The sequence below is a fragment of the Thermobia domestica genome, chromosome 7, assembly GCF_964235325.1.
Source record: "Thermobia domestica chromosome 7, izTheDome1.hap1.1, whole genome shotgun sequence".
In the NCBI taxonomy this organism is placed as follows: domain Eukaryota; kingdom Metazoa; phylum Arthropoda; class Insecta; order Zygentoma; family Lepismatidae; genus Thermobia; species Thermobia domestica.
The window spans coordinates 144,591,582-144,604,337 of record NC_137460.1 but is presented as its reverse complement, the minus strand read 5'-3'; the positions used below and the strand labels follow the sequence as shown (position 1 = coordinate 144,604,337).

Genomic DNA, 12,756 nt, shown 5'->3' with positions numbered 1-12,756 from the left:
AGGTTACTACAACTGTGGGCAACGTGTACTTTAGAAAAAATAGCAAGTCCAGGATTTTCTGTTCCTGAAAACCACGTACTACACAGGTTGGGTAAAAAGTAGTGGCAAGACTGTTAGAGGGCTGTGTGAGACTATGAAAATTCCGTAGCTGATGAGGTAATTTGTCGATGAAGTATGGCGAATAGTAACGAATGTGTACTATACAGTCAAACACAGCAGTGTCATAAATATTGGAGGAAAGTAGAAGCACTATAACAATATATTTCGGAAAGACGAGCAGCATGTAGATCACAACTGAAGTGGGACGAGGCCACAGTGTACAGTTTTCAGGGATTTCGTGGCGATCTTTTGCAAAGTGAAAGAATCACTTCGGGGGAAGCATTACGACACAAGAGAAGCCATTATCTGTACCACATGGTGATCCTTGCGGGACAATGACGAAGATTGAGGTAAGGCTTTTCACATATGCGACAGAGGGTGACAGAGATGGAGGTGATTTCATTGAAGGAACGTAACAGGTTTTCTTCTGTGCATAAAACACGTACGAATTATAACAATGTTGTCATTATTTCTTATTCAGCCCTTGTACTTTTGGCATCGGATTCTGTGCAGGAGCGTCAAAATCTGAACAAGTGGAAGACGTTAGCAAGTACTGCACGCTGTTGATAGTAATATTACCTTTTAAATGCATATAATATGTTGTTGTTCTAGTCTTCAAATCAATTTAAATTGAAAAATTAATTCCATAAATACAAAAATTACTAGTGAAATAACGTTTTTTAATGTCGAAAAAAAAACATTGCTTACAAACTACTTTTAAAGAAGTAAGGAAGAGAAACGTAACAGTTTGTATAACATAATATGCTAACATTTCAAACTTTAAATTCAAGTTTATTTTGAAACTAACTTACCTGAAAACGTGGCGGGATTTTCAAATTCTGTATCCTGTCCAAAACTTGCCGAGCCAACTTGTATGCTCCAAGGTTCCGTGCTTGTTTCGCCAAGGCATAAAGGATGGAACTAAGTAAAATTAAGGAGTTATATCTACAATACTCGGAAGCTGATATGTTCGGCATATCTATTATTGACGTAAAATTACTTGTGTAACGTAATTTCGACAATTTTTAAATAATGACTTAAACAAAATTCCGAAATTCGTGTTTACACTTTCCAACTTACACAATTAATATAATTCTTTATATCAAGAAACAATTTTGATTTTCTTATTATTTCCATAACTGTCGAAGCAAGCACTTTGTTGCAAACTTGAGAATGATCGTTACAAATATTTTCCTGACTGTGACTATAATTCTGAATGCAAGTGAATATATCAAATCACAATTTTATTTTAATTTAAAATAGTACAAGGCACGCTTTAATGAAGTTACAAATACTGTAAATATTAGGTTGTACGAGTCAAACATGCGTCAGCGCTATATTTAATATACAAAGTGTTTATTTATTATGTGGCCAAACTCCACTGGTAAAATCCTCCCATCTAAACAATAAAAGAAGTCCATATGACCATAGAGAGAAAAACGCGTTGTTTCAAAGTTACGAGATGCTGAAATCAAGAAAATTGTAACTTTGAGGCTGCCTAGCTCGAAAACTATGAGAGATATCAAAGGCGGTTAAAGAAATATTAGAAGAACTAGTACACTGTCTATCTAAATAACCATGTTTCAGAGTTGGGAGGCATCGGCGCAACGGATTTTATAGAGGGAGCTGCGGTATAGGTTCCGCTCTTCCACCTCTCTCTCTCTCTCTAAAATCATGTGCGCCGGTACAATACAACTCTGAAACATAGGTATTTAGATAGACAGTGTACTAGTTCTTTTAATATTTCTTTAACCGCCTTTGATATCTCTCATAGTTTTCGAGCTAGGCAACCCTAAAGTTACAATTTTCTCGATTTCAGCATCTCGTAACTTTGAAACAACGCGTTTTTCGCCCTATGTTTACATGGACTTTTTTTTTATTGTTTAGGTGTGAGGATTTCAGCAGAGGATTTTGGCTACATAATAAATGAACACCCTATATAATAAACAGGGAATCTAGGAATTTGAAATGTTTGTATGTCTAAAGTCCCTGTCGCTAACATGCTGCAACTGCTGAGGAAGATGCTAAAAGAGGCCAATGATAACCCCGTCTTCACAGGTGCGTTGATAGTAGCTTCTAGCACAACGTTAGCGTACCTCTTGCACTTAACTGATGTTTCAGAAAATCAGAGCAATCGGAGTCTCACGGTTAGAAATCAGGTGAAGGGGCTAAATCCACGTCTCGACATCATACTATCATGCTCATCCACTACTAAACAATGCGCGCTATATGAAACCTCACATTGTCATGGGTAACAATTAACTTTGGTAAGTTACCGATATTTCACAGTTACAGATATTTCGTTCAACAAACGGCAGATACACCTTTGCACTCCAGTTTAGCTTTCATCACAAAATTCTTAGAATGCGATATCGTCGATGCTCATGATCATGATCAACATACCTTTATTCGAGCGAATGTTCTCACGCATAATTGCAGGCGATATTTCACTTATAGCACACTAAAATTTGGCATTGGCTTGTTTAGTTAAATGTACAGACTCACTCAACTCTCAAGAGCCAACTTCTGTAGGATAACAGTCGAGGATGATTGTGATAATGGAGATAGTTACGTTATACCTCTTTTAGGAGTTGCATTTCCTCTCCTGTAAGTTCATGAAGGATCGGTTTGGAAAGCACTTGCCTCATCCCCAATCATTTCTTCAGTGTCTATAAATTGTACTCTTTGGAGTTTACATTCACTTGCACTCCAAACTCTTAATTGATGAAATTTTTCCTCTCTTTGGTCAATTTTTTCAGCCCTATGCTGTCAACGTTGTGAATATCTCCGCGACCCTCTCCAGTGTTTATTCTCCTACAGTGAATTTCTTAACTCAATCTTCAATTATCTGTAACTTGTAGGAATGGCCACTCAACGTTTTCTTCCATTTTTTTCCCCCTCAATGACATATATTTTCTTTGAGAAACTCCAATTTTTATGTAATTTTTTAAACCAATGTCTGTCACAAAATTCCGAATCCCTTGCCGGTTCATTCTGCGTCCGTTTTGAAGTATAAAGGTAGATGATTACTGAGTGCCTACACGAAGTTCAGTTTTGTTCTGCTGTGTAGTTTCGGCAAAACACCAATATAGGTCTGTACATGTTTGCCAGATAATTGGAAATTTTTAATATATATATATATATATATATATATAAACATTATTCTTATCTACATTTGTATCCTAGAATGTTAGATGGTACCAAAGATAAAACTAGGCTTTCCAGGTCTAGTTTAGTAATCTTTAGAGAAGACATAGAACACTGAACCACGTAACAAAGTGTATCTAAGAACATTTTTGTGTCACGATATGTTGGTGAAAATGTGTACATGTTCCGAAAAGAAAGTACTTCAATAGTAATCAACACAATTATGTGCCTACTTCAGCTATACGGGTTCTACAAACGCCATTCCAGAAACTTCCTTATATTACTTTATACAACCTTAGTTGAACACCAAATTTAAATAAATACTTTCTTATTCCTGTTGAGACACGCAAAATATTACCAAGGATACAATTTCGACACTCCTTTGGGTTGCACTTCTTTTATCTCATGTAATAAAAATCGGGCGATATTGAATAAAGCTTCAGGCATGTACGAGGTAAATGGCTCATCCTGCAAGAAAAATGCGATAATAAATAACTTCTAATTTATAGGAAGCAATGAAGAGTTGTTCGTCTTGACCACTAATCTTTGGAAAATAATAAAAAAATAAAAATGCTCTAGTTTCTTCATCTTTTCAAAAAACTTCAAAGATCAGTAGCTTCATAAATATGCATCATATTCTATAAAAAGGAAACATTATACATTGAAAAGTTATAAAACCTGTGCAATATTTCACGCTAGACATCCACATACGGCATAAACTTTTGACATTTATAAGCAAAACACTTCATTTCCAGTCTCTATTTAGTTTTTTTATATATATATATAAGTAGAGAGGGAATGGGGATTCTGCAGACAAATTTATTATTAGCTCATTTTAACTATATGTCACCCTATCATCTCTAATAACTTCTAATCTACCCCCTAATAATTTCTAGCGCACTCCCTATCCCAAATAGCTTTTATCACATCTCAAATAATTTCTATCTTACTCATAATAACTTCTAATGCATTCTATCACTAAATCTAGTTATAAAAATCATTAAATCTGGTTACAAAAAAATCACTAAAATCTAGTTACAAAAACAAAAAATCACTAAATCTAGTTACAAAAATCTGGTTATAACCGGTTTTGATTTCAAAAATCACTAAATTTGGTTACAAAAATCTGGTTATAACCGGTTTTGACTTCAAAAAATCACTAAATCTGGTTAAAAATCACTAAATCTAGTTACAAAAATCACTAAATTTAGTAAAAACAAAATTACTAAAACACTTTTATGATTTTACCATAAAAGTTAACTAAATTCTACATAATTACATAATAGTTACAAATTAGTATATTGATAGTTACAAATTAGGATATTGATAGTGAAATCTTCTGCTAACTTCATTCTCAATAGAAAACAATGACTTCTTAAACTCTGTCCACTGATCATAATTCAAGCTGAATAGACAGCCGTTAATATCAAAAACTACTTGAACTTCGGTCTGCACATTTTTCACAATTACATTGAAATTATTAGTAAGTATAAATTTCTTTTGAGGATCCATTCTATTCACTCCATTTTTTACTTCTGACGACATATTTTTGATCATTTTTATTATTCTTTGGATTCACATACAGAACTCAACAGTTGGATAATTATCTTTTAAACCAGTGTATTTGATTTTTATTCCATCTTTAACGATCTCATCAATCATTTTATCTGTTAAGTGTTTTGTAAATCTAGGTGGAAGAAATACCTTAAACTCTTCACATTCAACTAAAATACTCTTTCCAAACTTAGTTTTAATCTTTTCCATTTTCACAATCTTATATTCTGTATTTAATTCTAATTCTCTTAATCCAATAACCTGTTTTTGTTCAAGACTTCCAAGTTTATTTAAAAGTTCAATATGACTCGCCATCGTATTTATTATATTAAACTTTTTAAAAATCAGTTTCTAATAGTCTCGAATTTCATTAAGTATGTCATTGATTCTGTTAACAATATCTCTTACATTTTCATCTGTTAATTCACCAATCATGAGCTTAATTACATTAAGCTCATCTTTAAACAACCCAATTCGATTCACCATATTTTTATAATATTCTTTCTTTGAAGCTATATTAAACCGTGTTGATAGACCAGTGATAACAGCAGAAGCCGAAGCAAATGCAGTTGTAATAATTGAATACACTGTAACAGGAATAAATACATTGATGAACCCTGTAGAAGCTGATAACAGAATTGATAACGTAATAAGAGTAGTATAAACACATTTTATTCTCTTGAACTTCCTTTTGTTTTTCATTAATAACTTCTCAAGATTTAATATAGTATCTTCAATTAACACAATTAAATTCTCACGTGGAATGTTATCTGGAATAGTCATTTTATTAAATAAGTTTTTATGATAACATCATAAAAGCACTTACAAACTAAACAAATCTAATAAACATATAATTGATTTATATCTTCTCAATTATTTTTTCTTTCTCAACATCATACTCTAAATTTTTCTTACCAATCATAACAACATAGCAAATTGTTTTATCTGATACATCGCTTTCAAAATTAACAGTCAGTTTCAAATTAGTTCTATCACTTACAGTTACTGATTTATGCTTGCTTGTGTTAATTACGAACATCGGCCTATTTTCTAAAAACTCTTTAGGATAATAAAACATCTCAGTATTTCCAATTGTAGCTCGCTTATATACCGTATACATTTCATAAACTTTCAAATACTTATGTTTTGCAAAATCTAAGTTTAAAGATTCTAATGGGAAAGATTCATTTGTAGAATTACGAAAATGGATATTCTGAACTTTACAATGATCAAAATAGCTTGAATCTCTTTCTTGATTATCATTCCTATTTGTCTGGAAAAAGGCAATCACGAAATTAGGCATATCAAATTCACTTGAGTTAAATTGTGTGGTTAAATCGAATTCTAAATATTTGCCACTAACTGATTTCTGTAAACATTGATATGTGTTGAATGAAATAGGAATCTTACCTTCTTTTAACATATTAGATCTTAACAAGGTGGCATAGTTAGGTTCATAATTAACAATAGGCATTCTTAACTCCATATTTGTAATCTTAATTTTACCTGGATGTGGTTGATCATTCTCATATGTTCCATCCTGCTTTTTTGTTTTCCAAATAGCAAATGCGTTATCATCAGAACCACTTCTTTTAAATGTATATTTCAAACCTCCTTTCCACATAATATCTTTAAAATCTGAACAAAATCCTGGTAAAAGTCTTAGCAAAAACACTATTTCTTCATCTGTTCTTGCCCATGTAATTCCTTCCCATCCACATTCATCATAGTGATTTGCCTCTGGTTTTGAAATCGTACATGTATTTACAGCTGTTGAAGTTAAACCAGGATAATCTATAATATCTAATATCTGTCCATGCTTACTAACTTGAATTTGAGAAAACAAATGTGGGAAGAAATTATTAATAAGTCTAATATTTTGACCAGTAGTATATTCTCCATCAGCGTCTCTACCTCTAATTTCAAAAGTTACATAAATATCAGCATAATAAGGATGTATGAAGCCATCACCCACGTCAATATCAAATTCAATAGACCTGTTTGGCTTATTTAAATTCTCGATTGTTTTTTGATTAGGTTTAAAGGATTGTAATTCATATGATTCTATCTTATCCATATTTATTATAAAAAAAATATTTGTAATCGTTTTATGAATTAAGTCCATAAAATAAACCCATAAAAACTTAAATATAACTTCTCCAAATATCCTTATTCCTATTCACCTGACTAATAATTTCTGAAAAACTATACCCATCTGTAAACATTTTTAACACTGTAATGCATAAATGTCCACAAATTACCTCGTTAAAATGTTGTATACGGCTGCTATTGTACTCTATATTATGACCAAGATATTTTACGAGTGTTTTTGGCGGATTACCTCCAAATGAATCAAACACATACTTTTTATTTCCTTTTTTCCAATAACAAATCCAATGCGTTCCTATATTTTTAGACGTATCAAAATTAACAATACCACACTCATTCTTCCTTGGTTGTTTAGGCAATTCATCACTCATAAATACACCTCTAAAGTTTCTTATCTTAAGTTTTTTAACAAGTTGTATTAGGTCTAAATTACTTAAAGGTTTAATTTCTTCTTTTTCTTTACTGTTTTGGAGTTTACGTTTTTTGAAAGCTTACCACCTTGTTTTTCTTCCATTGCTAAGTTATGTCACTTTTGTTCCTCTAATTCCATTTTATTCTTTTTTGCATCATCTACAGTCTTAGCAATAGCAGCCGCACCTCCAGCAACAGAACCTAGAGCACCTATTAAAGCTAAAATTGTTGGAATAGTAAATATAAAACCACCATAATGAACTTTATTATCATTTGCCTTCATTTCTTTGTTTATTTTCTTAAGTTGTGGTATAGAAAGAGATAGAGACATACATTGTCCTTTACTTAGTTTTGCTTCCTTTTGTTTGAGTTGTTTGTTAGTTAAAATGTGATCTATATTTAATTGTTTAAGTTCCTGATTAGGAATCGTAAATGTAAAACCTTTTAACTGCATATTTATTATATAATTAAAAGCTTTTTATGAAAAATTTCCATAAAAAGTACATATAAACCTAAATCTAAAAAGTACATATAAACCTAAACCTAAACCAAATCTTACTTTTGTATTCATCACTAAAGCAGTTCCAAGAGCAGGTAGTTTTTCAGTTATTAAATTAGCATCTTTAGCAAAAACTCTTTCCCAAGCTTTATTTTCTAATTCCTTATCTGCAATATGTCCTGATTCTGTATCTTTATTATCCCTATAGTATATATCATGTTCTTTACAAGCCTCATCTAATGGGTTAATACCTTTATCACCTCTTTCTAATCTTTCTTGAAGTTTTGTACCCGGACCACAATATTGAAATCCTGGAATATGCAACTCAAATGGAAGTTTATTAATCAAATCATTTACTAATCCTTTTCCATACTTTTCACTATTCCAAAATTTTGGTGGTAGTGTATTCAATATCTTTATCAAATAACCTATACCTTTTGGATCATTAGGTATAAATTGTATGAGTTTAGAATTAATCATATCCATAATACCTACTTTCTCATTATAAAAGTTATCATTTCCAGATTTTTCTTCCCCATCAATAACAATCAAGCGATCAATCAGTTTTCTCACATCATCCATCCATATGTATTCTTTTGATAATTCGTTATATACCTTTATTCCTTCTCCAGATTTTGGTGTCTTTTTTGAAGGTGTTGTTGGTTTTATATATTCATCCCAAATAGGTTTGATAATTTCTTTATATTTTTTACCTTTACTAGATTTTTGTTTTCTTGTAATTGGATCATTATTATGAAATGCAACACTAGAATCAATTACTATTTGTTTATATTTTTCTAGATCATCATCATTATAATTTGTTGGATTATGTTTTGTCAATAATTCCCATAAACCTTCTGTTCCTGTATAATGTCGATTATTAATAACTAAATCATCACCATGAATTTTTACTTCTGCATTTCCTATCATATGTATAATTTTCCCATCTTCATCATATGGTTGTATTCCAAAACTTTTATCATCTCTAGTTGCATAATATCTTGAGGCAATCTTACCAAAATGAGTTGTTGCTAAAGATTCTATTCCTTCTACTTTATATTTAATTTGTTTTTTCATGTGTTTTATTTCTTCTGTTATAGGCGTATCACTTTCATTTATAGGACTATCATACATAGGTGGTGTTTCTAATAAGCTTGAATCCACTCTCGCACTTTTATACACAACTGGAACTAACTCTTGAATTAGATTTTTATTTTCTTCTGCTACTTTTGATATATCTTGCCCTAAATCTTTAATTGCATCAATAACAGGCTCATCTTGTTCTTTAAATTTCTCATACTTATTTCGATTACTTTGTTTAATTTCCTTAAATCTTTTAATAAGTTCTTCTTTTAACTTAATATACTTCTTAGCTTTATTAACATCCATTTATTATATAAAGAAAAAATAAAAACATAACATAACATAACATAACATATACGTTCACCTGCATTCATATACGTTTAGTTTACACTTTTAGAAATTCTTTAATTTTATTTCTATATTTACCATTATTCATCTTTCTAGTCATCTCTATTGTTAAGAAACCATGTTCTTCACTCCAACACTTGCTACATAATAATTGTAATTTTTCAAACGACATATCAGATGCAACAAATTCATCATATATATGTTTTAAATTTACATTGTCCTGTCTAAATATACAAATAAAGTTTAAGTTGTCCCTAATTAATTGTTTTGGTACTTTAGAATATGTTTGTCCAAGATAGAAACAGTTCAAACCCTTATGACGACCTCGAGTAAAATATTCTCTAACGTGATTTTGTTCTTCTAATATGAAATCATCAAATACTACCACAGAATAGTCCTCACGTTCATCTAATGGAATAATCTCTTCATTGTTTCCTTTTATTATTGCTACTGTATCTTTAATATTACGTTCTATATCTCGAAAAAGTTGTATTAAGTGTTGGTATTTAGATTGATTTAGACTTTTAGAATAGATATAAACATTTGCATATTTTAACCATTTAGGTGCCAACAAAAAATTATCAATCATTAACGTCGTTTTACCACAACCACTAGGCCCAACTATTAAACATCTTATATCATCAGGTAACAACTCACCATTCCTCTTTCTCTTCGCCGTTTCTTCTGTTAACCTTACTTTAATATCCCAATTATCCATATTAGTTATTTATTATATAATAAATGAAAGTATTTAATTTAAATGGTTATTCATCTGTATTAAACATGTCATTGCATTACCCATTTGAAAACGATTTAGAAGTAGCTGTTGCAGGATTTTACACAACATACTTAACTCCAAACATTACAGAAAAGAACAACAAATTAACATTTTGTAATAGTAACTTAAAATTTACAAAACAACTCATAATTCAGCCTGGTCAATATAGTTTACAAGAATTAGAAGAATATATTAAATCAAACCTTCCATATACCAACGATCCTTTTAAAAATATTCAATTTACTGAGGATAGAAGGAAAAATAGAGTTAAAATATTTAGCCAGCAATGTGATATAACCTTAGATACCATTAATACTGTATTAGGTTTTAGTGAAAAGAACTTGACTGAAAATATAGAACATGTTGGAGATAAGCCACCAAGATTTCATCCGTTTGATACTATAAATGTTCACTGTGATTTAGCAGAAGGTATGATTTTAAAACACAATGATACAACACACAACGAAACAGACTTAATTGCAACATTTAGAACAAATGCAGAGTTTAGAGAACCAATTATATATGAACCTAATGAAAAGATATTTTTCCCAATACATCACAATAAATTTAATAATTTGAAAGTTTCAATTAAAGATGAGAATGGTGATTTGATTGATTTTGGTGGAGCTCGTATAACTGTTTTACTTGCTGTTAAATAACTCAAATTATTATATAATAAATATGGATATTTTTGGTAATGTTAAAAGTAAGGTAAGTGATATTAGTGAAGAGCAGCTGAAACAGTTAAGGAATTTAGATAATGTTGTTAAGAATGAAGAATTTGAAAAATATAAAGGAGAAAATTATTACACACATCAAAATTTAATGAGTCGTACAAATTTTAAATCTGAACTAAATAAAATTTTCACAACAAATTATAGATCATGGATTGGTTTTACACAAAAAAGATTAGTTAATATAACTAATGGTATTGATCAACAAGATGCTATTACGTTAAACCAGCTCGAGTCAGTGAAAAGCGATATTAACAACCAATTAGAAAGTGACAGAAACAAATTTGAAGATGTATTAAAATCATTACAAGACACACATATAAAGAAAGATGATATTGAGGTTTTAAAAGGTGAATATATGGAAGAATTTAAAAAGACCAATAATAATGTTACTATTCTATTTAAAGCAAAAGTTCCTGTTTCAGAATTTAATCAATATAAGTCAGAAATATCATCCCAATTAAATACACTTACAACAAAACAAGATTTTCAAATGATGAAGGAAACTTTTAATCTAATTATGCAAAAAGAAACTATAAATTTATTATGTCGATTGAGAACTAGAAATGTTCCAAATCCAATCTTCAGAATATTTAATTTATCTAATGATTATGAGTTTCTCTACAATGGAAAAATAATGCATATGGAATTAAGTTTGGATAGATACTTTTTAGATATATTTTTGAACAATACTTTAGTGGTAAATCTTCCTTTAAACATTAAAAAGGGTGATAAAATTATGTTTCAAGCACAAAAAAATTCAGCTATGGAAGAAGGAAAATTATTGGAAGTTATGTATATAGAAAGAGAACCTTAATTATTTTCTTTTAATAAATAATGATGTATTGTGTTAAGTGTAAGAAATCAACAGATACAAAAATAGATAACATTAGAGTAGGACAGACAAAGAATGGAAGATATGTTAAGAAAGGTATATGTGTTGTATGTGGTACTAATAAATCCCAATTCATTAAAAAGCCCGATTGACTATATGAAGGCGAAGGTATTAGAGAAGACATTATAGAAGAAATTCATAAACCATCTAGAAAAAATTATCCTAGGTTAAGTGTTATTGTTAAAGGTATAGATGATTTATGGCAAGCTGATCTTGTAGAAATGGATAGTGGTGTGTTAAAAGGTGTTTCAAAATTAAATAAAGGTTATAAGTATTTGCTAACCATTATAGATGTGTTTTCAAAATATGCATTTGCTGTTCCTGTTAAAGATAAGAGTGGTAAGAATGTTACAGAAGCATTTGAATCAGTGTTAAAAGTAAGAAAACCTAGTAACTTACAAACTGATCAAGGGAAAGAGTTTTACAATAAAGAATTTGAAGATTTGATGGGAAAAAACAATATCAATCATTACTCAACATATAGTGGTAAAAAAGCTTCTGTTGCTGAAAGATTTAATAGAACACTTAAACAAAATATGTGGAAGAAATTTATTGTTCAAGGTAATTATAAGTGGTTAAAAATATTGCAAGGTTTGGTTGATGAATATAATAACAAAATACATAGAATAATTGGTGTGAAACCTGTAGAAGTGAATAAGAATAATGAGCATGTGATATTGAAAAAAGTGTATAAGAAGGAATATGAACCTGTTAAGTTAAAGTATAAGATTGGTGATTATGTTCGTATAAGTAAAATTAAAGGTTTGTTTGAAAAAGGTTATACACCAAATTGGTCAGCAGAAGTATTTGTTATTAATGAGGTTATACCATCTAATCCACCAACATATAAAATTAAAGATATAAACAATGAAGAAGTTAGAGGAAGATTTTATGAACCAGAATTATTAAAAACTAAATATAAGGATGAGTATTTGGTTGAAAAAATATTGAGAAAGAAAGGTAATAAAGTGTTTGTTAAATGGTTAGGGTTTGATGATTCACATAATAGTTGGATAGATAAGAGTAATGTAATATTATAAATGTTATATTTTATGGTTTAATAATTCACATAATAATTAAATAGAATAAAAGTAATATA

The 12,756-nt window shown here is 30.0% G+C and overlaps 1 protein-coding gene across 1 annotated transcript in view; it reads right to left on the bottom strand.

Annotated features, from left to right (window-relative positions):
• The window catches only part of Oseg1 (intraflagellar transport protein Oseg1), a 174,050-nt gene that overhangs the window by 56,316 nt on the left and 104,978 nt on the right, over window positions 1–12,756 (bottom strand). The window contains exons 21-22 of the mRNA XM_081765339.1: window positions 3,614–3,714; window positions 912–1,020 (exon numbers count right to left, since the gene is read on the bottom strand). Coding sequence (XP_081621465.1) covers window positions 912–1,020; window positions 3,614–3,714 — 210 coding nt within the window. The remainder of the gene's footprint in view (window positions 1–911; window positions 1,021–3,613; window positions 3,715–12,756) is intronic.